The sequence below is a fragment of the Oncorhynchus gorbuscha genome, linkage group LG06 (assembly GCF_021184085.1).
Source record: "Oncorhynchus gorbuscha isolate QuinsamMale2020 ecotype Even-year linkage group LG06, OgorEven_v1.0, whole genome shotgun sequence".
Classification (NCBI taxonomy): domain Eukaryota; kingdom Metazoa; phylum Chordata; class Actinopteri; order Salmoniformes; family Salmonidae; genus Oncorhynchus; species Oncorhynchus gorbuscha.
The window spans coordinates 32,701,854-32,729,185 of record NC_060178.1 but is presented as its reverse complement, the minus strand read 5'-3'; the positions used below and the strand labels follow the sequence as shown (position 1 = coordinate 32,729,185).

At 46.5% G+C, this 27,332-nt stretch overlaps 1 protein-coding gene across 3 annotated transcripts in view; it reads left to right on the top strand.

The window, feature by feature from the left end:
• The window catches only part of lnx1 (ligand of numb-protein X 1), an 84,401-nt gene that overhangs the window by 48,282 nt on the left and 8,787 nt on the right, over positions 1-27,332 (top strand). For all 3 annotated transcript variants that reach the window (XM_046353000.1, XM_046352999.1, XM_046353001.1), the window contains 5 exons: positions 10,068-10,273; positions 12,534-12,935; positions 14,808-14,942; positions 21,158-21,335; positions 24,691-24,949. In XM_046353000.1, the coding sequence (XP_046208956.1) occupies positions 10,068-10,273; positions 12,534-12,935; positions 14,808-14,942; positions 21,158-21,335; positions 24,691-24,949 (1,180 nt within the window). The remainder of the gene's footprint in view (positions 1-10,067; positions 10,274-12,533; positions 12,936-14,807; positions 14,943-21,157; positions 21,336-24,690; positions 24,950-27,332) is intronic.

Sequence of the window (27,332 nt, the reverse complement as noted above, 5' to 3'; positions counted from 1 at the left end):
AGAGGCACTGAGTTTGAAGGTAGGCCTTGAAATACATCCACGGGTAGACCTCCAATTGACACAAATGATGTCAATTAGCCTATCAGAAGCTTATAAAGCCATGACATAATTTTCTGGAATTTTCCAAGCTGTATAAAGGTACAGTCAACTTAGTGTATGCAAACTTCTAACCCACTGGAATTGTGATACTGTGAATTATAAGTGAAATAATCTGTCCGTAAACAATTGTTGGAAAAATTACTTGTGTAATGCACAAAGTAGATGTCCTAACCGATTTGCCAAAACTATAGTTTGTTAACAAGAAATTTAAGGAGGTGTTGAAAAACAAGTTTTACTGACTCCAACCTAAGTGTATGTAAACTTCCGACTTCAACTGTAAATGGTAGCAGGGTGAACAGGTCGTGGTTCGGGTGGCTGAGGTCCTTGGTGATCTTCTTGGCCTTCCTGTGACACCGGGTGCTGTAAATGTCCTCAAGGTCTGTAAATGTCCCAGTGATGCATTGGGCTGACCGCACCCCTCTCTGGAGAGCCCTGCAGTTGCAGGAAGTGCAGGTTCTGTACAGCCCAACAGAATGCTCTTGATGGTGCATCTGTAGAAGTTTGTGAGGGTCTTAGGGGCCAAGGCGAATTCGCCAAGGCACTGTTGCACCATCTTCATCGCACTTTCACTGTGGAGGGACTATTTCAGGTCCTCTGGGATTTGCACACAGAGGAACCTGATGTTTTTACCCCTCTCCACTGTGGCCCGTCGATGTGGGTGGGGGCGTGTTCTCTCTGCTGTCTCCTGTAGTCCACGATTAGCTCCTTCGTTTTGTTGATGGCGAGGGGAGAGGTTATTTTCCTGGTGCCACTCCGCCAGGGTTCTCACATTTACATTTACATTTAAGTAATTTAGCAGACGCTCTTATCCAGAGCGACTTACAAATTGGTGCATTCACCTTATGACATCCAGTGGAACAGTCACTTTACAATAGTGCATCTAAATCTTAAAGGGGGGGGGTGAGAGGGAATACTTATCCTATCCTAGGTATTCCTTAAAGAGGTGGGGTTTCAGGTGTCTCCGGAAGGTGGTGATTGACTCCGCTGACCTGGCGTCGTGAGGGAGTTTGTTCCACCATTGGGGGGGCCAGAGCAGCGAACAGTTTTGACTGGGCTGAGCGGGAGCTGTACTTCCTCAGTGGTAGGGAGGCGAGCAGGCCAGAGGTGGATGAACGCAGTGCCCTTGTTTGGGTGTAGGGCCTGATCAGAGCCTGGAGGTACTGAGGTGCCGTTCCCCTCACAGCTCCATAGGCAAGCACCATGGTCTTGTAGCGGATGTGAGCTTCAACTGGAAGCCAGTGGAGAGAACGGAGGAGCGGGGTGACGTGAGAGAACTTGGGAAGGTTGAACACCAGACGGGCTGCGGCGTTCTGGATGAGTTGAAGGGGTTTAATGGCACAGGCAGGGAGCCCAGCCAACAGCGAGTTGCAGTAATCCAGACGGGAGATGACAAGTGCCTGGATTAGGACCTGCGCCGCTTCCTGTGTGAGGCAGGGTCGTACTCTGCGGATGTTGTAGAGCATGAACCTACAGGAACGGGCCACCACCTTGATGTTGGTTGAGAACGACAGGGTGTTGTCCAGGATCACACCAAGGTTCTTAGCGCTCTGGGAGGAGGACACAATGGAGTTGTCAACCGTGATGGCGAGATCATGGAACGGACAGTCCTTCCCCGGGAGGAAGAGTAGCTCTGTCTTGCCGAGGTTCAGCTTGAGGTGGTGATCCGTCATCCACACTGATATGTCTGCCAGACATGCAGAGATGCGATTCGCCACCTGGTCATCAGAAGGGGGAAAGGAGAAGATTAGTTGTGTGTCGTCTGCATAGCAATGATAGGAGAGACCATGTGAGGTTATGACAGAGCCAAGTGACTTGGTGTATAGCGAGAATAGGAGAGGGCCTAGAACAGAGCCCTGGGGGACACCAGTGGTGAGAGCGCGTGGTGAGGAGACAGATTCTCGCCACGCCACCTGGTAGGAGCGACCTGTCAGGTAGGACGCAATCCAAGCGTGGGCCGCGCCGGAGATGCCCAACTCGGAGAGGGTGGAGAGGAGGATCTGATGGTTCACAGTATCGAAGGCAGCCGATAGATCTAGAAGGATGAGAGCAGAGGAGAGAGAGTTAGCTTTAGCAGTGCGGAGCGCCTCCGTGATACAGAGGAGAGCAGTCTCAGTTGAATGACTAGTCTTGAAACCTGACTGATTTGGATCAAGAAGGTCATTCAGAGAGAGATAGCGGGAGAGCTGGCCAAGGACGGCACGTTCAAGAGTTTTGGAGAGAAAAGAAAGAAGGGATACTGGTCTGTAATTGTTGACATCGGAGGGATCGAGTGTAGGTTTTTTCAGAAGGGGTGCAACTCTCGCTCTCTTGAAGACGGAAGGGACGTAGCCAGCGGTCAGGGATGAGTTGATGAGCGAGGTGAGGTAAGGGAGAATGTCTCCGGAAATGGTCTGGAGAAGAGGGGAGGGGATAGGGTCAAGCGGGCAGGTTGTTGGGCGGCCGGCCGTAACAAGACGCGAGATTTCATCTGGAGAGAGAGGGGAGAAAGAGGTCAGAGCACAGGGTAGGGCAGTGTGAGCAGAACCAGCGGTGTCGTTTGACTTAGCAAACGAGGATCGGATGTCGTCGACCTTCTTTTCAAAATGGTTGACGAAGTCGTCTGCAGAGAGGGAGGAGGGGGGAGGATTCAGGAGGGAGGAGAAGGTGGCAAAGAGCTTCCTAGGGTTAGAGGCAGATGCTTGGAATTTAGCGTGGTAGAAAGTGGCTTTAGCAGCAGAGACAGAGGAGGAAAATGTAGAGAGGAGGGAGTGAAAGGATGCCAGGTCCGCAGGGAGGCGAGTTTTCCTCCATTTCCGCTCGGCTGCCCGGAGCCCTGTTCTGTGAGCTCGCAATGAGTCATCGAGCCACGGAGCGGGAGGGGAGGACCGAGCCGGCCTGGAGGATAGGGGACATAGAGAGTCAAAGGATGCAGAGAGGGTGGATAGGAGGGTTGAGGAGGCAGAATCAGGAGATAGGTTGGAGAAGGTTTGAGCGGAGGGAAGAGATGATAGGATGGAAGAGGAGAGAGTAGCGGGGGAGAGAGAGCGAAGGTTGGGACGGCGCGATACCATCCGAGTAGGGGCAGTGTGGGAGGTGTTGGATGAGAGCGAGAGGGAAAAGGATACAAGGTAGTGGTCGGAGACTTGGAGGGGAGTTGCAATGAGGTTAGTGGAAGAACAGCATCTAGTAAAGATGAGGTCGAGCGTATTGCCTGCCTTGTGAGTAGGGGGGGAAGGTGAGAGGGTGAGGTCAAAAGAGGAGAGGAGTGGAAAGAAGGAGGCAGAGAGGAATGAGTCAAAGGTAGATGTGGGGAGGTTAAAGTCGCCCAGAACTGTGAGAGGTGAGCCGTCCTCAGGAAAGGAGCTTATCAAGGCATCAAGCTCATTGATGAACTCTCCGAGGAACCTGGAGGGCGATACATGATAAGGATGTTAAGCTTGAAAGGGCTGGTAACTGTGACAGCATGGAATTCAAAGGAGGCGATAGACAGATGGGTAAGGGGAGAAAGAGAGAATGACCACTTGGGAGAGATGAGGATCCCGGTGCCACCACCCCGCTGACCAGAAGCTCTCGGGGTGTGCGAGAACACGTGGGCGGACGAAGAGAGAGCAGTAGGAGTAGCAGTGTTGTCTGTGGTGATCCATGTTTCCGTTAGTGCCAAGAAGTCGAGGGACTGGAGGGAGGCATAGGCTGAGATGAACTCTGCCTTGTTGACCGCAGATCGGCAGTTCCAGAGGCTACCGGAGACCTGGAACTCCACGTGGGTCGTGCGCGCTGGGACCACCAGATTAGGGTGGCCGCGGCCACGCGGTGTGGAGCGTTTGTATGGTCTGTGCAGAGAGGAGAGAACAGGGATAAACAGACACATAGTTGACAGGCTACAGAAGAGGCTACGCTAATGCAAAGGAGATTGGAATGACAAGTGGACTACACGTCTCGAATGTTCAGAAAGTTAAGCTACGTAGCAAGAATCTTATTGACTAAAATGATTAAAATGGTACAGTACTGCTGAAGTAGGCTAGCTGGCAGTGGGTGCGTTGTTGACACTACACTAATCAAGTCGTTCCGTTGAGTGTAATAGTTTCTGCAGTGCTGCTATTCGGGGGCTAGCTGGCTAGCTAGTAGTGTTGTTTACGTTACGTTGCGTTAAAAGAACGACAATAGCTGGCTAGCTAACGTAGAAAATCGCTCTAGACTACACAATTATCTTTGATACAAAGACGGCTATGTAGCTAGCTATGTAGCTAGCTACGATCAAACAAATCAAACCGTTGTACTGTAATGAAATGAAATGAAAATGTGATACTACCTGTGAATGCGACCGGGTTGTTGAGTTCTATTCAGTAGACGTTGGCTAGCGTTGGCTAGCTGTTGGCTAGCTAGCAGAGTCTCCTACGTTAAGGACGACAAATAGCTGGCTAGCTAACCTCGGTAAATTAAGATAATCACTCTAAGACTACACACTCTAAACCTAAACAACACAATTATCTTGGAACGAAGATACGAAGACAGCAAAGACAGCTATGTAGCTAGCTAACACTACACTAATCAAGTCGTTCAGTTGAGTGTAATAGTTTTTCCAGTGCAGCTAATCAGTGGACGTTAGCTAGCTGGCTAGTGAAGACTACGTTAGGACGGCGAAATACGATAATTACGCAATTATCTTTGATACAAAGACGGCTATGTAGCTAGCTGAGAAGAAATTGCTAAGATTAGACAAATCAAACCGTTGTGCTATAATGAAATATAATGAAATGTAATGAAATGTAATGAAAAAGTTATACTACCTCCGTCCTGTAGGATGTCTCATCGTAAATGACGTATTTTCTACTTTCATTCAAAAATTAAAATGAACCCGATTTCAACATCTGAAAAATACATGTTTTTCAACACCCGGAAAATGTATTTTAAACATCCGGACAATACGTATTTTAAACATAACTTTGCATACTGGGAGAATTTAAATTTTTGGAGGGCAGCAATATTTTTGTCTTGCCTAGGGCGGCAGAATGGCCAGGATCAAATCAAATCAAAGTATTTTTGTCACGTGTGCTGAATACAACAGGTGTAGTAGACCTTACAGTGAAATGCTTACTTACAGGCTCTAACCAATAGTGCAAAAAAGGTATTAGGTGAACAATAGGTAAGTAAAGAAATAAAACAACAGTAAAAAGACAGGCTATATAGAGTAGCGAGGCTATAAAAGTAGCGAGGCTACATACAGACACCGGTTAGTCAGACTGATTGAGGTACTATGTACATGTAGATATGGCTAAAGTGACTATGCATATACGATGAACAGAAAGTAGCAGTAGCGTAAAAAAGAGGGGTTGACTGGTGGTGGGACACAATGCAGACAGCCCGGTTAGCCAATGTGCGGGAGCACTGGTTGTTTGGTCCAATTGAGGTAGTATGTACATATGTACATGAATGTATAGTTAAAGTGACTATGCATATATGATAAACAGAGAGTAGCAGCAGCGTAAAAAGAGGGGTTGGGGGGGTCACACAATGCAAATAGTCCAGGTAGCCGTTTGATTACCTGTTCAGAAGTCTTATGGCTTTTTGTCTTAGACTTGGCACTCTGGTACCGCTTTCCATGCGGTAGTAGAGAGAGAACAGTCTATGACTGGGGTGGCTGGGGTCTTTGACAATTTTTAGGGCCTTCCTCTGACACCGCCTGGTGTAGAGGTCCTGAATGGCAGACAGCTTAGCCCCAGTGATATACTGGGCTAAACACATTAGCCTCTGTAGAGCCTTGCGGTCAGAGGCCGAGCAATTGCCGTACCAGGCAGTGATGCAACCAGTCAGGATGCTCTCGATGTTGCAGCTGTAGAACCTTTTGAGGATCTCAGGACCCATGCCAAATCTTTTTAGTTTCCTGAGGGGGAATAGGCTTTGTCGTTGGAGTCGTGCCTGGCCATATAGTCATGGGTGAACAGGGAGTACAGGAGGGGGCTGAGCACGCACCCCTGGGGAGCTCCAGTGTTGAGGATCAGCGTGGCAGATATGTTGCTACCTACCCTCACCACCTGGGAGCGGCACGTCAGGAAGTCCAGGATCCAGTTGCAGAGGAAGGTGTTTAGTCCCAGGATCCTTAGCTTAGTGATGAGCTTTGAGGGTACTATGGTGTTGAACTCTGAGGTGTGGTCAATGAATAGCATTCTCACATAAGTGTTCCTTTTGTCCAGGTGTGAAAGGGCAGTGTGGAGTGCAATAGAGATTGCATTATCTGTGGATTTGTTTGGGCGGTATGCAAATTGGAGTGGGTCTAGGGTTTCTGGGATAATGGTGTTGATGTGAGCCATTAACAGCCTTTCAAAGCACTTCATGGCAACAGACGTGAGTGCTACTGCTCTGTAGTCATTTCTGCAGCTTGCCTTTGTGTTCTTGGGCACAGGGACTATAGTGGACTGCTTGAAACACGTTGGTATTAGAGACTCAATCAGGAACATGTAGAAAATGTCAGTGAAGACACCTGCCAGTTGGTCAGCACATGCCTGGAGCACACGTCCTGGTAATCCGTCTGGCCCTGCAGCCTTGTGTATGTTGACCTGTTTAAAGGTCTTACTCACATCGACTACGGAGAGCGTGATCACACAGTCGTCCGGAACAGCTGATGCTCTCATGCATGCCTCAATGTTGCTTGCCTCGAAGGGAGCATTGAAGTAATTTAGCTCATCTGGAAGACTTGTGTCACTGGGCAGCTTGCAGCTGTGCTTCCCTTTGTAGTCTGTAATAGTTTACAAGCCCTGCCACATAAGACAAGCATCAGAGCCGGTGTTGTATGATTCAATCTTAGCCCTGTAGTGACGCTTTGCCTGTTTGATGGTTCATCGCAGGGCATAGCAGGATTTCTTGAAAGCTTCCGGGTTAGAATCCCGCACCATGAAAGCGGCAGCTCTACCCTTTAGTTCAGTGCGGATGTTGCCTGTAATCCATGGCTTCTGGTTGGGGTATGTACGTACAGTCACTGTGGGGACGGCGTCCTCGATGCACTTATTGATAAAGCCAGTGACTGATGTGGTGTACTCCTCAATGCCATCGGATAGCAAAACAGTCCTGTAGTTTAGCATCTGCTTCATCTGACCACTTTTCTTATAAACCGAGTCACTGGTGCTTCCTGCTTTAATTTTTGCTTGTAAGCAGGAATCAGGAAGATAGAGTTGTGGTCAGATTTACCAAATGCAGGGCGAAGGAGAGCTTTGTGCGCGTCTCTGTGTGTGGAGTACAGGTGATCCAAAAAAATACCTCTGGTTGCACATTTAACATGTAGATAGAAATTTGGTAGAACTGATTTCGGTTTCCTTGCATTAAAGTCTCCGGCCACTAGGAGCGCCACCTCTGGGTGAGCGGTTTACTGTTTTCTTATTCCCTTATACAGCTGACTGAGTGCGGTCTTAGTGCCAGAATCTGTCTGTGGTGGTAAATAAACAGGCACGAAAAGTATAGCTGAAAAGTAGTGTGGCCACCAATTTATCACAATATACTCTACTTCAGACGAGCAAAATCTAGAGACTTCCTTAGATTTCGTGCATCAGCTGTTGTTTACAAATATGCAGAGACCGACCCTGTCTTACTGGAGTGTGCTGTTCTATCTTGCCGGTGCAGCGTATATACCCTAGCTGAATATCCATGTCGTCATTCAGCCACTATTCAATGAAACATAGGCTATAGGCTACAGTTTTTGATGTCCCATTGGAAGGATATTTGTGATCGTACCTCGTCTAATTTATTGTCCAATGATTGCACATTGGAAAGTAGTATTGACGATAACGGCAGCTTTCCCAGTCGCCTTCTCTGGGTCCTGACCAGGTATCCGACTCTTTGTCCTCTGTACCTGCGTCGCTTCCTCTTGCAAATAATGGGGATGTTGGCCCTGTGGGGTGTTTGGAGAACGTCCTCAGCATCCTCCTTGTTGTAGAAAAAAATATTTGTCTAATCCGAGGTGAGTGATCTGATATCCAGAAGCTCTTTTTTGCCATAAGATACGGTTGCAGAAACATTACGTACAAAAATAAGTTGCAAAAACGGGAAAAACACCACATAATAGCACAATTGGTTGGGCGCCCGTAAAACTGCTGCCATTTCTTCCCGGCGCCATTTTATTCCCCATTTTATTGATGCAGTGTTTATTGCAGAGGCATTTAGAATCCATTTCAGATGGATGCAGTATACAGGACGACCCTGGAGAATGAGAGGGATGGACAGAGGCATGAAGAGTGGAATGTAGAGGAGGAGGAGAAAGTGGAGGATGAACCATGATGTTCCTGATGGTGATCATGAGGAGGACCATTGGGCTGTGAGTCAGAAAGAGAGAGAGAGAGAGAGAGAGAGAGAGAGAGAGAGAGAGAGAGAGAGAGAGAGAGAGAGAGAGAGAGAGAGAGAGAGAGAGAAGGATCAGAGACCATATTATTCTCTAAGGCCGTCGTTGAGGAGGCTGTGAGAATAGATTAAATATTCATAGAATCCCTCTGGAGAAAAAAGAAGGGGAGAGAGAGAGAGAGAGAGAGAGAGAGAGAGAGAGAGAGAGAGAGAGAGAGAGAGAGAGAGAGAGAGAGAGAGAGAGAGAGAGAGAGAGATAGAGAGGGAGGAGGGGGAGAGAGAGAGACAGGAGGGAGAGAGAGGCAAGGGAAAGAGAAAGAAGGAGAGAGAAAGAGGGGGAGGGAGAGAGAAAAAGAGGGAGAGGGAGACAGAGAGACAGGGGAGAGAGAGGGGAGGGAGAGAGAGAGAGAGAGAGAGAGACAGGGGAGAGAGAGGGGGAGGGAGAGAGAGAGAAAGAGGGGGGAGAAAGAGCGAGGTTATATAACCAGCATAGGTCTGTGTGTTAATGTGCTCTACTCCCTGGAAGCAATCTGCGGTGATGAAGAGAAAATATTGACTTTGAAAGGGAGAAATTGCAGTGTGAGTAGAACTAGGGACTGGGGCTATGGAACAAGTGAGATAGGGGGAGAGAGTGGGCCAGAGAGAGAGAAAGATGGAGAGGTATGGAGAGATAGAACCACTGATAGGTACAGAGCGATATAGAGCGATATAGATAGTGTATATAGCACACATTGTCCGAGGTAGCTGTGAGCTGGTTAGCTCTTGGCCCAGACTGTTGGCAGTATTGAACGGATACATACCAGTCCCTGCCTCCCCTATCTAATTGTCCAGTCCAGTTAGGGTGTGTCTGCTGCTCAGAGCTGGGAAACAGAGAGGACAACATACAGGAACAACTCTGCTTGGGAGAGGCTGAAGTTAGACCATCCCTTTGGTGACAGTGGTATTACTTTCACTCTTACACCTGAAAGCTGACACTGTGTGTTTGTGTGTAAGTGCATGGGTGCATATGTGTGTGTACCATATGAGGTTGTGGTTGTGTATTTGTGAGAAGTGTAGATCTAATTTATGTGCCTGTACAGTCACTGTGTGTCGGTGCAAACCCTGTGTAAAAGTTGTGTGATGTTCTATCCACCCAAGCAATAACCTTGTAGAAAATTAAATGTGATGTTTTTCCGAAGCATACTTGGTACAGATGTGACTAATGATACAAACACAAGAAAGGATGATCAGCCAAGTGGATTCTCCCTTTCGGCTTGTAAAGCTTGTTTTGGTAACCCGGGGGAGTTGAGACAGCTGCTTCAACACCAAACCTCTCTACACAGTCTCTCTGGCTTTCTCGCACCCTACTCTTGTTTGCTCTCTCTCTCACTCTCTCTCTCTCTATATATATATATATATATATATTTGAACGGACATACACCTGTCTCTCCCTCTGTTGGCCTTGCAATGCATGCGTCTTTGAGAGATTTCCTTCTCATCATAGAAAACAGAGTATCACACACTCTCTCTCTCTCTCTCTCTCTCTCTCTCTCTCTCTCTCTCTCTCTCTCTCTCTCTCTCTCTCTCTCTCTCTCTCTCTCTCTCTCTCTCTCTCTCTCTCTCTCTCTCTATATATATATATATATATATAAATATATATATATATACCTCCTTCACTCTCTCAGTGCTGGCTCTACCGCAGCTCCATCACTTGATCCCTGATGGTGAGGTTACCAGTATTAAGATCAACCGTGAGCCCTCGGAGCCCCTGGCCATCAGCATTGTGGGGGGCAACGAGACTCCCCTGGTGCGTATCCTCATCCAGGACATCTACAGGGAGGGGGTTATCGCCCGGGATGGACGCCTGCTGCCCGGGGACATTATCCTCAAGGTCAGTGTGTGTTTTTGTTTGGAGTACGGTGGAGTACTACTCGCCATGTATGTGACTGTATGTGACTGTCTGTATTGTGTTTTGTGTTCAAATTTTAATTACATCACAGCTATAGACCTAACATATTAATTCCAAAATGCTATAAATCCATTTTCAGAAAGGTTGGCAAATGAGCTTTTATTGTTTAATGAAATTATGAAAGAGATTGGTGTGTTTTTTCAATATCTAATCATGGCATTGGGTTGTAAAATTACATTCATGCATTTGTTTAAAATCTATCACTTGATTGTTTCAATGCTACATACTGTATCCGCCTAACTCTGAGAAATACGTAGTACAGCTAGGTTTTACATAGTCAAATGTAAGAAATAACTACATTCTTTATAAATAAGTAGTACAGCTAGGTTTTACATAGTCAAATGTAAGAAATAACTACATTCTTTATAAATACGTAGGACAGCTAGGTTTGACATAGTCAAATGTAAGAATTAACTACATTCTTTATAAATAAGTAGTACAGATAGGTTTTACATAGTCAAATGTAAGAAATAACTACATTCTTTATAAATACGTAGGACAGCTAGGTTTTACATAATCAAATGTAACAAATAACTACATTCTTTATAAATACGTAGTACAGCTAGGTTTTACATAGTCAAATGTAACAAATAACTACATTCTTTATAAATACGTAGGACAGCTAGGTTTTACATAGTCAAATGTAAGAATTAACTACATTCTTTATAAATAAGTAGTACAGCTAGGTTTTACATAGTCAAATGTAACAAATAACTACATTCTTTATAAATAAGTAGTACAGCTAGGTTTTACATAGTCAAATGTAAGAAATAACTACATTCTTTATAAATAAGTAGAACAAATTATATATATGTGACATCAATAGTATTATATATATATATTTTAAGTATTCAATATAGTAATATGATGCCACCAGAGACCCTGGGTTCGTGCCCTGGCTCTGTCGTAACCGGCCGCGACCGGGAGGTTCGTGCCCTGGCTCTGTCGTAACCGGCCGCGACCGGGAGGTTCGTGCCCTGGCTCTGTCGTAACCGGCCGCGACCGGGAGGTTCGTGCCCTGGCTCTGTCGTAACCGGCCGCGACCGGGAGGTTCGTGCCCAGGCTCTGTCGTAACCGGCCGCGACCGGGAGGTTCGTGCCCTGGCTCTGTCGTAACCGGCCGCGACCGGGAGGTTCGTGCCCTGGCTCTGTGCCCTGGCCCTCTCTGTCGTAACCGGCCGCGACCGGGAGGTTCGTGCCCAGGCTCTGTCGTAACCGGCCGCGACCGGGAGGTTCGTGCCCTGGCTCTGTCGTAACCGGCCGCGACCGGGAGGTTCGTGCCCTGACTCTGTCGTAACCGGCCGCGACCGGGAGGTTCGTGCCCTGGCTCTGTCGTAACCGGCCGCGACCGGGAGGTTCGTGCCCTGGCTCTGTCGTAACCGGCCGCGACCGGGAGGTTCGTGCCCTGGCTCTGTCGTAACCGGCCGCGACCGGGAGGTTCGTGCCCTGGCTCTGTCGTAACCGGCCGCGACCGGGAGGTTCGTGCCCAGGCTCTGTCGTAACCGGCCGCGACCGGGAGGTTCGTGCCCAGGCTCTGTCGTAACCGGCCGCGACCGGGAGGTTCGTGGGGCGACGCACAACTGACCTAGCGTCGTCCGGGTTAGGGAGGGCTTGGCCTGTAGGGATATCCTTGTCTCATCGCGCACCAGCAACCCCTGTGGCGGGCCGGGCGCAGTGCACGCTAACCAAGGTTGCCAGGTGCACAGTGTTTCCTCCGACACATTGGAGCGGCTGGCTTCCGGGTTGGATGCGCGCTGTGTTAAGAAGCAGTGCGGCTTGGTTGGGTTGTGTATCGGAGGACGCATGACTTTCAACTTTCAACCTTCGTCTCTCCCGAGCCCGTACGGGAGTTGTAGTGATGAGAAAGAGATAGTAGCTACTGAAAAACAATTGGATACCACGAAATTGGGGGGGAATAGGGTAAAAATGAAAATTAAATAAATATATATATAGTAATATGAGATCTGTAGTGATTTCTAAAATCTATGAATAAAAAAATCTGAGAACAGCAATATTTTACATAGCCATGAACATACCCATAAGCAATCATTTCTGATGAAAAAAAACACAAATGTGAACAAATCTGTGGATATAACGTTTTTGGACATAAACTCTTCAATATAACCTGCAACATAATCTGAGATTTAACTCCACCTTGACATATCTCTCCCGCTCGTCTTCAGGTAAACGGCATAGACATCAGCAATGTTCCCCACTGCTACGCCCTGGCCACCCTCAAACAGCCCTGCCAGCTGCTGCGACTCACAGTGCTGAGAGAGCAGCGCCACCGCTACCGTTCACACCCCCACGATGCGGCCGGTGGCTACCTGCCTCACGGCCTCTCCCACGGCCATCCCCCGAGGGATGACAGCATCCATGTGGTCCTGGCTAAGAGCACCCCGGAGGAGCAGCTGGGCATCAAGCTGGTGAGACGACCAGAGGGACATGGCGTCTTCATCTTCCACCTGCTGGAGGGCGGCCTGGCGGCACACGACGGGCAGCTCAGCATCAACGACCGCGTCCTCGCCATCAACGGACACGACCTGCGCTACGGAGCGCCTGAACATGCCGCTTTGCTCATCCAGGTCAGTCTGCAGGGGTCAGGGTTAAGGGAGCATTGGTTGGTTGTCGTTTACAATTCTTGGTAATGGTGTGTGTCTGGTAGTGTGCTTGGTATGCTCTGGGTTCCTGGTATAGTATCACTATTAGCGGAGTGTGGTTCTGGTAAATTGCACTCTGTTGGCTGGCTTTGACCCCGTCCATTGCGGTTAATTGTGGTTAATTGTGGTGTGTCTGTGTTCGACTGGGCGCTGCTCTGCTGCTTGGCTGAGGCACTGCTTCCTGGTGGATGCTGGGTAATTGCGGTGGTGTGTTTCTTGTTGACTGTGGGATGTAGTTGTGCTCTCTGGGTTCTTATCGGAGGAGACTGGCTGGCTCTTGAGGGTCTCTGAGGACTCAACATGGCTGCTCACATCAGGCTGTTTCTGTCAGATATTAAGAACTGGCGGGAACCCAATTAAATGAGTCCAATTAAGGCAATTACAAGCTGGACTGGGTAATTTAGGAGTCAGCACTGCTCCACAGAGAACACAGGCACTCTCAAAAGAGCAACTCTGAAGGCTGAGCTGCTGCGTGTGTGTGCGCTTGAATGTGTAATATGCGCACGTGTGTGTGTGCAAGTTCATATGAGTGAATGAGGGAGTGAATGAGGGAGTGAGTGAGTCACTGTGTGAGTGGGTGGACAACACAGAGTAATAAAGAGACTGAGTGAAAGAAGCTGGAGGAAAAGGCTGTAGAGACGGGAGACACACAGACGAGTAAGAAAAATGAGGAGTTTAAAGTTGGAAAAGGGGTAGTGAGAGAAGGAGGGCTGCAGAAAGACTGCAGTGTTCTTAGAGACCGAAGAGAAAATGACCTGACTACTAATCTATGATCTATGGAGCAGCTCTGTCTCAGCAGGATGGGGTTCTAATGGAAGGATAAGAGTGTCACACACACACCAACCTGAACAAATGTACTCACATATACTGTAGACTACCCACTCCTGGGAGGTGTTAGAGTCATAGCCAGGCTGCTTCCTGAACAAAGTAAAGGGTGAAGTGTGTGTGTGTGTGTGTGTGTGTGTGTGTGTGTGTGTGTGTGTGTGTGTGTGTGTGTGTGTGTGTGTGTGTGTGTGTGTGTGTGTGTGTGTGTGTGTGTGTGTGTGTGTGTGTGTGTGTGTGTGTGTGTGTGTGTGAGTGAGTGAGTGTGTGTGTGTGAGTGAGTGAGTGAGTGAGTGAGTGAGTGAGTGAGTGAGTGAGTGAGTGAGTGAGTGAGTGAGTGAGTGAGTGAGTGATTTGTAACAGAGCATCTGTTTATTATGTGGATTAACCTATCGGGGGTAATAAAGTGTTTGATATATTTTACTGCCTGGCCAAGCTCTCTGTGGGGGATTCTTTCCCTAGAGCTCTCTTCAGGGGGTGGTAGGAGAGGGTAGAGAATGTCAACAGGAAATAGCTCATACTCTACCCCCAACACAGCATCTGGGAAGAGCAAGATGGGCCTGTTTGAACAGCTATGCACTCTTAGAGAAAAGGGTTCTGAAAGGGTTCTTCGGCTGTCACCATAGGAGCACCATTTTTTTTTGTTCCAGGTAGAACCAATTTGGGTTCCATGTAGAACCCTCTGTGGAAAGGGTTGTACATGGAACCCCAAAAAGGGTTCTTCAAATGGATCTCCTATGGGGACAGCCGAAGAACCCTTTTAGGTTCTAGACACAGTAGCAGTGTATTTTCTGTGTCTGGGTCTAGTTACGTGGCAGTGAAAGTTGTTTTTAATGACTTGTCTGGATCAACTTTACTGAAGCTTGTTCAGTGAGTATTTATGAGAGCTTAACCATGACATTCTTCTTGAGTTTGCATTGCTCTGTGTGTCTGTCTTGGTCTGAGCTTGGTTGTCCATCTGGTTGTCTCCTGTAGGCAAGTGAGGAGCGGGTCCACTTCATTGTTTCTCGTCAGATCTGTCTGCCTAACCCTGACATCCTGCAGGAGGCTCCATGGGGCATGGAAGGCCCCCCACCATACTCTCCAGTGGACATGGAACACACGCTACTGGTGAGCAATGCATGACGTATGTACGAGCATATGCACACAAACACACACACAAACAAACACATACGTCAGACACTGCTTTGATTGAGGAGCTTTTCTTCAGGTTGGACACACACGTTTACATACTGTACAAAGGGCATCTATTCATCTATTCATACACCGGGATTTCAATTTAAAGGCAATGTCCCCGCTTTAGCAGAGACTGCCGTTCACTGTAAACACTGCAGATGTCGGCTCAATCAGAAATGACCTTTACATCTCTATTACGCAATCTGTAACGCTTCAGCAACACAGATTGCATAGGGCCCTTATACACACACATTCCGCATTAACATCTGCTAACCATGTGTGTGTGACAAATAACATTTGATTTGATTTGACACACACACAACAAAAAAATACTTTGTTTTCCTGCCTCTTCTTCTCATGCTAAATATTACATTTTATGTGAAAATGATCCTGAGCCGTATTATTCCTCCATCAAAGAGGAGTGTGTCATCCTGAGTTGTGTCAGAGTGTTCCGCTCCTCTCAGAGAGCCATTACGCACGTCCGGAGCAGCCACCTCTCTCTCTCTCTCTCTCTCTCTCTCTCTCTCTCTCTCTCTCTCTCTCTCTCTCTCTCTCTCTCTCTCTCTCTCTCTCTCTCTCTCTCTCTCTCTCTCTCTCTCTCTCTCTCTCTCTCTCTCTCTCTCTCTCTCTCTCTCTCTCTCTCTCTCTCTCTCTCTCTCTCTCTCTCTCTCTCTCTCTCTCTCTCTCTCTCTCTCTCTCTCTCTCTCTCTCTCTCTCTCTCTTACTCTCTCTCAGCTTATTATCCCTGAAGAAAACATCACCACCAACCTACAGGATTCACACCCCCCCTCCACTGACACGCTAAAACAGGATTTTCTCCAGCTCCGTTGTTGGAGCTGACAACTTCCCTTATTCTAATAATGATTAACTTCACAGCTCTCACACCTCACTTTCTAAGATTTTGAAGTTGTAATTCTCACAGACACACTGTTAAAAGTGGAGAATGTGGGACGGCGGAATCTTACCGTGTTCTTCAGATAAAGACCTTGGCATCAAAAGCTAGTAGAGAGAGAATGAGGCTGTAAAAAAAAGAACCCTGCAGCGATAGCAGGTAGCAACAATAACAATGTATTATTGTTCTGAGATAAGCCAAGTCACCTCCAGCAGGACTATAGATCATATTTAGACTAAATCTCACCAGGCCTTTATATTGTGTTTTAATATTGAAACACAGTAATGAAGTTGGCTCCTGCTGGATGTGTGTGTGTGTCCGTTGTAGGCGCTCTAGGGCCGTCAGCAATCCTAGTTTTACTGGAAGAAAAACAGGGCCGTACACCCCTTTAAATTTGAACACAGGCGCATTCACAGAGATATACAATTACAGCTACAGAAAGACATATACGCACACACTCGCCCGCGCTCACACACACTCTTACATCATACATACCTTGCACACGCATACACCACCGTGTGCAGTACTGGTTAGTGCTTGTGACAGCTGTGGTTAGAGTAGTGTCCTGGGGTAGTCATGGCATGTGACTTGAGGGTCAGAAATGTGTGCGTGCAGCACATTAGAGAAGCAGTACAGGCCACATCACATCAACCCCAATGTGTCCATGTTTTACTTGCACTACTCTACTCTCCCTGATTCACACACGTACACTCACATACACACTTTGTACAGTACAGATGTCGGATCTTCATTTTCTTTCACTGTTTTGTCACGGAAAAAATGTCCTGCGAATCGGGAAATTCTAATGAGCCTCGTGATTGACACCTTCGCTGAAAACCTCTCTTTCTTTCTATGCCGGAACAGTCAAGTCATTTGGACCAGTGCCAGCTATCAAAATCATCCAATCACACTCGCGTACACAAAACGCTAAAAGCACCAGACAGAATATGAAAAAATGTCCTACATGTCCTGTTTATGCAACATTCAAATGTACAAAAATGTATCAACAACCCTAATTTTATGTATCTTAATAACACAAGATAAAGATAGACAAGTGTCAAGTGGATCCAAAATGCAGCCATACAGTAGACTGCTACACCTAAACTATATTCTACTGTAGCCTATCAAAACACCAGTTTACATTCATACAAAGTGTTAGGTAAATTGCCACAGTAGATTTTGCCAGGACCCGGTTACGAACTCAGGTCTCCGGTGTGAGAAACAGTCACTTAGTAAACTGAGCCACTAATAGTCGGCAGAACCCAGAAGATGAGGCAGACACAGCAGTATTAGAGACAGTGATTTAATAAAGAAAAAAGATCTTCAGGCAAAAATATAAATCCACAATGTCAAAAGTAATTCCAAGAGAAAAAATGTATATCCTCCAAGACACAAGGAAAATCCACAAAGTGGCAAGAACAGCAGGGAAAAAAACAAACCTCAAAAGAACAATCAAAAAATAAACAAGAACAAAACCAGAGCACCTCAAGTTCACAGCATGGCTGGGGCTGGGTGCTAACATACAAACACAGAGCAAAGAACTGAGGAAAACTAAGGGTTTAAATACAATCAAGGGAAACGAGGCACAGGTGCAAATAATAACTGGAAACAAGGGAAAACAAAAGGGTCAAACAGCACAATGGGGGCATCTAGTGGCCAAAACCGGAACAACCCTGGCCAAATCCTGACAGAATCCCCCCCTAGGAACCGTAGCCTTCCCAGTCCACCAGATACTGCCAGGACCGCTGCACCCGGCGGGAATCCAGTATCCGATGGACGGTATAAGCCGACTGGCCTCCGATGACACGGGGCGGAGGGGGAGGTCTGCCTGCCGGGACAACGGGAGAAAAAACAACAGCTTTTAATAAGGAAATGTGAAACGTGGGATTAATCTTAAGGGATCTGGGTAAGTGTAGGCGATATGAAACGGGGTTCACTCTCCTGGCAACCTTAAAGGGACCAATGTATTTCTGGGACAGCTTGCGAGACTCCACCCGTAGCGGTAAGTTTTTTGTGGAGAGCCAGACTCTCTGGCTGGGGCACAGGGTAGGCCCGGGACGGCGACGTCTGTTGGCTTGTTGTTGGTACCGCTGTGAGGAATGCAGAAGATTAAGACAGGTCTTCCTCCACGTAAGCCGACAGCGTCTGACGAACTTCAAGGCTGAAGGCACTCCGACTTCTGCCTCCTGGTCCGGGAACAATGGAGGGGCATAGCCAAACTGACACGCTTTGTATGTTCTTGAAGGGAGCTCGAAAAGATTAGGATGTCATCCAAGTAAACAAACACAAATATGTTAAGCATGTCCTTAAGCACATCGTTTATGAGCGCTTGGAACACAGCCGGGGCGTTGGTCAGGCCGAAGGGCATCACCAAGTATTCGTAGTGACCAGTAGGCGTGTTGAAAGCGGTCTTCCACTCGTCACCGGGTCTGATCCACACAAGATGGTATGCGTTCCGCAGGTCAAGCTTAGTAAAGACAACTGCTTCCTGGAGCAGCTCAAAGGCTGTGGCCATAAGGGGTAGCGGGTAGCGGTTATGGACGGTTATGGCATTGAGTCCCCGGTAGTCGATGCAAGGACATAATCCACCGTCTATTTTGGCCACAAAGAAAAACCCTGCTCCCGCCGGCGAGGTGGATGGACGCATGAGGCCTGCTGCCAGAGTGTCCTTGATGTAGGTATCCATAGCAGCTTGTTCGGAGGAGATAGGGAAAAGATCCGACCCCTGGGGGGGGCAGGTGCCCGGAAACAGGTCGATGGGGCAATCGTAAGGTCTATGGGGTGGTAGCATGGTGGCCCTCTGTTTGCTAAATACCGGTTTGAGGTCACGGTAACACTCGGGAACTCGGGACAGGTCAATGGATTCTAGAGACTCGGGAGGAGAACTCGGGGAACTCGGGAAGATATACAAGTGGCTTTGCACGTAGGACCCCACTGCTTGATAGTGCCCACAGACCAGTCGATGTGAGGGTTATGGCTGTGAAGCCAGGGGTATCCAAGGACGAGAGGGAACTCGGAACAGGAGATCAGATGAAAGTTCATCACTTCCTGGTGTTGGGAAACTGAAAGTCGCAAGGGGGTAGTGACACGAGTGACAAGTCCAGATCCCAAAGGGCTTCCATCCAATGTAGTAACCCTCATGGGGTCACTTAGAGGTTCAGAGGGAACGCCATTCTCCTTCGCCCAGACACCATCCATGAAGTTACCTGCGGCTCCAGAGTCTACCAAGGCTTGAAGGGGAAGCTCGTGGTTGTCCCAGGAATACAATACAATCAAGGGAAACGAGGCACAGGTGCAAATAATAACTGGGAACAAGGGAAAACAAAAGGGTCAAAAAGCACAATGAGGGCATCTAGTGGCCAAAACCAGAACAACCCTGGACAAATCCTGACAGATTTGCCGTGGTAAATGAGGAAATACTTGATTTCTATTGTATAGAATGCTTGTCAAATAGATAAATCTCTCTTAATCGGTTCAAAAAGTTGTTCCGATGATAAGACGAACCAGAGGGCGAACACATCTTGAAAGACTTTGGTTGCAAGCAGGACTAAGGAGGTAACACCAACATCATCTTTTAGGGAGCGGTAATGAGGTGAGCAATAATGGTTGCAATTGAGTTCAGCTGTGCAGGTGAATTTAGCACGTATTGATGGTTTAATGAGACATCAGCTGGTGGACGTGCTAGTCGGAACTAGGAACGTGGCATATATTCCAATACATTCTGTAGGCTAACCTGTGGACCATCAGCTGATTTACAGGCCTACTGTAAAACAATAGATTTTCCTCCAGTGTGGATGCCCGCCCACGTTGTATAGTTAGGCTATGTATACTGATCAAAAATATAAAAGCAACAAAAAGTAAAGTGTAAAGTGTTGGTCCCATGTTTCATGAGCTAAACTAAAAGATCCCTGTAATTTTCCATACATCCGAAAAGCTTATTTCTCTCCAAATAATTGCACAAAATTATTTGTTTACATTCCTGTTAGTGAGCTTTTAGACGCCGGATTCAAAACGTCAAGTTTTTCAATTTAAATTATGATACAACATTTTTGCAAACAATATAATGTTATATAGGGGATATGGGGGATATATAATACACTTATATAGGGGATATATAATACACTCATCCTAGCTCTGCAGATGTCACTGCGAAGAGACAGAGTCATTAGATCACTTGTTTTGGTGCTGCATATATATGCTGTAGCTTGTTCTTGGTTGCAGATTCAGGAATGGCTGAAAAATTGCAACATTTACTTAGAGCTAACTCCGCAAATAGCACTGCTGGCTGATTGGAAAAGTCATAGTCAAATACAGTCAATACAGTCAATAATAATACTCTTAGGAAAAAATGGTATCTTTAATTTACAATTTATCTTTAATTTATGAATTAACTATGAGAATAGAAAGGTTCAGAACTTTTGTGAAACAGCACAGTGGAAAAATATATGGCAGCTAGAAATCAAAACTGAATGGTCCTCAAAGTTAGATGGGAGGGGACTACAAACAAACAAAAGATAACTAATGTATAATATACTGTGTCTGTAAAATGTATATAGTATGATATATGGCATTTGGAAATGATGCAGACAATTACATTGATAGAAGCCACGATCTATGCTGAACAAAAAATATAAACGCAACATGTAAAGTGTTGGTCCCATGTTTCATGAGTTGAAATAAAAAATCCCAGAAATGTTCCATATGCACAAAAAGCTTATTTCTCTCAAATGTTGTGCACAAATGTGTTTACCTTCCTGTTAGTGAGCATTTCTCCTTTGCCAAGATAATCCATCCCCCTGACAGGTGTGACATATCAAAGAAGCTGATTAAACGGCATGATCATTACATAGGTGCACCTTGCGCTGGGGACAATAAAAGGCCACTTTAAAATCTGCAATAAGCTGATCTATACCCTTAAAACATTATTATAATAATACAGTAAAAAAAAACAGTGCTTTCAACTGCCCCTGGTTGTGTTTTTTAAATATGTATTATTTTCCTTCTTCAGTGAAATGTGTCAAATTAAGATCCGACATCTGTACATACACTCTCTCACTTCCACAAACCACAACTATTCTAAATAATCCTGAACATCACACACTGTACTTAGTCTTACACGCTAAACTTCAACGCTTAGAACACAAGAAAACCCATTCGGCAGAAACAAACGACACAATAAACACTATATAGTGAATGAACATCTATTACAGTGTAACCATTCAACACATTTCTCACGTTGCACCACTCCCCTCTACAGGACTCATGTGAGAAGCCGGCGTGTTATGAGAAGACGGTGACGTTGTCCAAGGAGCCCCATCACTCCCTGGGGATGACGGTGGCAGGGGGTATGTCCTCCCGCGGCTGGGATCTCCCGGTCTACGTCACTAATGTGGACCCCAACGGAGTAGTGGGACAGGAGGGAACCATCCGCAAAGGTACAGCCTGGTGACAAACCTTCTACTGTACAACGCACACAGTCTCACACTCAAACAGTCCCACACACACCCACAGAGTCCCCCACACACTCGCACAATACACACTCATACACTCTCACTCAGTCATACGGTAGATTCAAATCCAATATTCCAGAATGGGAGTATTTTTTTCTTCTCCATTTTTCCTTGAATTGCTCCAATATTGGCGTGATAGTTTAGTTTCTCTGTTCCGTGCAGTCCTTGCTGGTCACTACGATTCCAGAGTTGCTACTGCAGACGGGCTTCCTCTGTCATGAGTTGTGTGTGAGTGACTTGTCCCTTATGTAGAACAGACTGATTGAGATAAACAGACTCGTGCTTAATTACCAAGGTTATTTCTCCAACAGGAAACACAGGGGTAGTGCTGCGGATCAGGGCTCACCAAATTGAGTCTAACACACATACACACACCTCAAATTTGATTAAGTAAGTTCCAGAGGAAATGACAAGTTGCACTTTATCAGCTCATTATACAAAATGAGTCAGCTCTGAAATAGACAAACAGACGCACTCCCAAAATGATTGGATACACTTGAGGCAGGCCTGTTATGGCTATGTACTGCAGTGTGTAAAAATATAGTTGTGTTTCCGGGTGTGTGGGGTGTCAGAACATCTGAGGGAGATCTCTGTGCCGGGCCAGACATCAAAGGGCAGTGGAGGCATTTAAACCCAGAACCTCCTGCTGATCCTAGGGATCCGCCTCAGAAAACCACAGTACAGAGAGACCAGACCCCGCTCTGCCTGCCTGCCTGCCTGCCTGCCTGCCTGCCTGCCTGCCTGCCGGCCTGCCTGCGACTAGCTATGTTTCCATCCAATTGGTGACAGATTTTCATGCGAATATTCTAAAATCTGTATAAAGAAAATATGTGCATTTTCCTTGTCACCGTTAGAAAGTGCGTGACGACGTTGCATACACAACATGTACTTTTTCCACTTAAGTGTTCATGTACCGAATAAAAATCGATGGGTTTCCATCGCAATTAAAACTCTACAAAAACTGTTGTGTTAAATAGCAACTGTGCCTACTCCGGTCTTGGCGCGTGTGCTCTAGCAGATACAGTGTGGGTAGGCTAGTCTACATGAGGACATTGTTATTGATAAGAGCCAGAGTATTTTGACTTGTCAAGCGGCGGTCAAGCATTGATCATCATGACACCAGAATAAGACCAAAGGTGTTTCTTGAAAAGCAGCGTCAAAAATCATCACACAGTGCACTTTCACCATCATGTTTTTATTTAGCCAGGCTAGTCAATTTAAAACAAATTCTTATTTACAACGATGGACTGGCATGATGAATAAGGCCTCCTGTCGGGACGGGGGCTTATAAAAACAAACCAAAAAAAAACCGATGTAAGACAAAACAGAAAACGCTGGCAACAGCACAAATACAACATCACACAGAAAATGGATGAGTGTGTGTGAGTGCAGGCAAACTGAAGTCAAACTGCTGCCACTTGAATAGGGCACAGTGTCATCCGCATACAAATGTATATCAACTGTCTCAGTATGTCTCCCAATGTTGGTGATATAGTTAATAAACAACAGGGGATCTAAAACGTATCCTTGCAGCACACCCGAGCACAACTCTACTGTGTCCGACTTACATCTGACTTAACACGCTGGGTTCGATTTGACAGGTAGTTCACAAACCACTCCAGAGCATGACCAGTAAACCCAACACACTTCTATCTCTGCACCAAGACGGTATGGTCCACAGTGTCAAACGCCTTTGACAAGTCTATGAATACAGAGACACAATGCAGCTTCCTATCCAGGGTACATTGAACATCATTCAAAACCTTCAAAGTTGTGAAGTTCATCATAACTTGTTTCATCTGTAGCCTGATAAACTGCATGGTTTCCCATCGTCGCAGTGGGAGGAGCACACACTAGGTGACATGGCCATACTCATATTCGTAATTGTATACATAAATTGGCAGTTGATAGTTGGATCGGGTGATACTTGTGATTGGAAAAAATGTAAATGTTTTAATATGTCTAAGTAGATGTTGGAAAAATACCTCCATGCACCTTTATAGACCTAACAAGCTGCATATTAGGAGCCGCAGAGTGTCTGTGTGTCCTACATTTGCAGCGGGCAGACAAGTTTGCTATCTGTCAGAATGCACGTCAGGCATTTCACATTTCTTTCCCTACCCTCGCCCCGCTTGTTAGATGTTATGCACATTGATAGCAAACGTCCTTGCCATTTGATTTATCATAGTAGCAGGCTACCAGGAGGCAGCAGCAGTCTGAATGATCACACCGATGCAGAGAAGTGAAAGTGATCGGGTGAAATTATGATGTGGAGTGGACATAGAAATACAGCTTCACTCTATCCAATCAGAGCAGCGGATTCAACGGAGAGACCGCCCTTCTCTTTACAGACAGGAAAACTAGTCACTTGAGTTACTTAGAAAACGCAGCGCCTCACTTGACTGACTGACATGAGAAAGATGCTTAGGTGCTGGCACCCTTATTACAAAAAAATACTCTGATCGTAATCGTATCCAGAAAATTGCCCATATCCGTTACGATACTCGTTTGGTCCGACTACTCGGTACAGCTCTACCACACACCATATCATCGTGTGACTCCCAGTTCAATTCGATATGATGGTTATGATATAATTATTTGCGATTCCACCACCATTCACAGATAATTCCTTTTACAGACACCAAAAGATCCCACCATGTCGAACGAACTAATGATCTGTCGCCATCCATCAAATCGTACTGAAATGGCCTGTTTCCATCTCAGCTGTTGTGATTTTTCTTTTACAGTATGACTTTACTCGCATAGAAGCTGTGGATGGAAAGGTGGTTGTGTGAGGAGTGTGTGAGGAGAGTGAGCAGGTGTGCATGACATTCAGTGTGGTTATTACATGACCTTTATCAAAGGCCTGATTTTGAGAGTGTATTGCCATGCATATCAGTTGTGTGAATATGCTTGTGTATACAGCCGTCGACATAAGAATTATCCCAATTTCAACTGAGTGTATCTGCATAGTGCATCCTAATCAAAGGAGTGGATGTTGTCCTTTGAGTCAGCCTCCTCTCCAGATGGCAGCTGGCTGTGCAGTGCTGTACTGTCCAAGCCCACCTTGATCATCAGGGAGATATTTCATGTGCAGGTGGCTCTTTGTTCCCACTGCTTTGTGTTCCTGCGGGAGGTGATGGAATATTCAAATAGGCAAGTCCTTGTCGCTGGGAATTTTTGCCTTTGAAAGATGTCAGAATGGACAGTAGTCAGGGCAACACTGTGCCGAGTGGCTGTTCTGAGTGGTACTGTGTTCTGTCCCCCCATCTCTATGCAGGTGACATCCTGCTGAATGTGAACGGGCTGGACCTGACGGGTGTTACGCGGGGCGAGGCTGTGGCCAACCTAAAGAACACCACCTCCCCTGTGGTGCTCAAGGTCCTGGAGATGAGGCCTCCAGAGGAAATCCAGCCAGAGTGCCCCTCGCCCCCCTGCCTCTCACCCTCGCCCACTGACAGCACCAAGCAGAGCCTCGCCACGCTGCCACACACCGATGACTACTCCCCATTGTGGGTGTCATGGCTGCAGTTGCCCAGGTGAGTTGCAGTACCCCACCAGGTAGCCTTCTCTTATCTCATTATCTCTCTCTCCTCCCTTCTCTGAAGAATGTTAATTATACACATTTCACTCCAAGGTTTAGAACTCAGTCTGAACACGGTGGTACTGTTGCCCAGACACCAATAGCCACTTGTTTGGCATATTTTGTAGCCTTGTTTGAAAGTTTTCGTACCCCTTGACTTATTCCACAGTGTGTTGTTACAGCCTGAATAAAACATTTATTCGATTTTTCTCACCCATATTACACACAAGACCCCATAATGAAAAAGATGTAATGTTTTTTTGAAATGTTAGCAAATGTATTGAAAATTAAATAAAGAAATGTGTTCCCTCCCCTTTGCTATGACACTCTAAATTGAGCTCAAGTGCATCCTTGAGATTTCACTACAACTTGATTGGAGTCCACCTGTGGCCGATTCAATAGTTTGGACATAATTTAGAAAGAAACACACCGGTCTATATAAAGGTCCCACAGTTGACAGTGCATGTCAGGATGCCCTGGTGATAGTTAGTGCAGAGATAGTATCAAGGCACAAGGCGAGACCCAGATGCAGACACAGGAGGCAGATGGTTGGAGTCTTACAGTGTTTATTAATCCAAAGGTGTCAGTAAGAGAATGGTTGTGGACAGGCAAAAAGGTCAAAACCAGATCAGAGTCCAGGAGGTACAGAGTGGCAGACAGGCTCATGGTCAAGGCAGGCAGAATGGTCAGGCAGGCGGGTACAAAGTCCAGAAACAGGCAAGGATCAAAACCCGGAGGTCTAGAAAAAGGAGGATGCAAAAAGCAGGACAACTGGAAAAATGGGGGGAAAATAAGTGACACCTGGAGGGGGTGGAGACAATAATGAGGACAGGTGAAACAGATCAGGCTGTGACAGATAGCCAAGGCCCTGACAATAAAATAGGTGATGAGTGTTGTGTATTTTGACATTGAGAAAGCTTACGATACCATGTGTAGGGTAGGGTTGTTCATCAAGTTGAGTGCGTTGGGGGATGTCTGTTCGATCGAGTCATACAGGTGAGGGTGGGGGTTTGAATTGTCAATGGGGCTGTGGACAATGGTACTCCTCAGGGAAGTGTGGTTAGTCCGGTGTTGTTCACCCTGACGATATGGCATATTTAAGGAGGTGGGACAGGGAGTGGCATTGTGTACCGATGATGGGGCTATATGGAAGAGAGTTGGGAATGTGAAATATTTGATGAGGAAGATGCAAGAAGCTATGGGAGTTGTGGAAGATTGGTCTCTAACATGGGGGTTTAGGATGTCTGTGTCCAAGTTGTGCTTTATGGTGTATTCTAAGAGGAAGGATAAAGATGTAAGGCTGCAAATATACATATGGAGGTAGGGTGTCTGTGTTTAAGTACTTAGGTATGTGGTTTGATGAGGCTTACGTAGAAGAGACATGTTGAGCATAATGAAATGAAGTGTAGAATGGTGCTGAACCTCATGAGGGCAGTGGCAGGATATGATTTGGGGTCGGATAGACAAACACTGTTGTAAGTACTGTATGTACCACGCATTGATCAGGTCATTTTTGGATTATGGGTTCTTTGTATATAGATCGGCAGCCAAAACGGTACTACGGTGCCTGGAAAGGATACAGTCAAGGGCCCTGAGTTTGTGTGTGGGTGCTTTCAGGATGACACCTGTTGAGGCATTGCAGGTGGATAGTGGGGAACTGCCACTGAGGATAAAGCGGGACAAACTTGATTTAGGATACTGGGAGAGGTTGAAAGGGAGTTCAGAAGGATATTCCGTGGTCACGGGAATGCTGGGTGCGAGGATAAGCAGATGATGTACAGGTGGACAAATCGGGAAGAAGGTGGATCGAATATGGACAGGGGGAGAGCGAGATAGGCCTGACAATTGTGTTGGGGAACGTTCCTCCGTGGCTGTTTCCGTAACCAAGCGTACATGTGGACATGATTGAGGGCAGGAGAGAATGGGGTGTGGACGTGATACGGTGTGTGGAGAGATATATAGATTCAGTTGTATTTGTTTCTAAGGATATATACAGATGGTTCAAAAGAGCCAATCAGTGGTAGGAGTGTATATCAGTGCCGTTTCAGATGAGGGAGGACACTTTTTTTCCCATGAGAATGGCCTTATTTCTATTACAGCATGTTGGATGACTGTCATTCATATCCCATTCACCCAGTTAAATGTAACATTGATAGGTTTAGGCTACTACATGGTACTCAAATGTTCCCTATACCCATCATGAGGTTGCTACAACCTAGTCTATGAATGAACGTTTACAACGTAGGTGCACACAGGTCGAGAGACACATTTGGGTGTAATCATTAGTCCAACAGTTGCAAACGAGAGTTTCTATTGGACAAGTTCAGTTGTTTATCCCC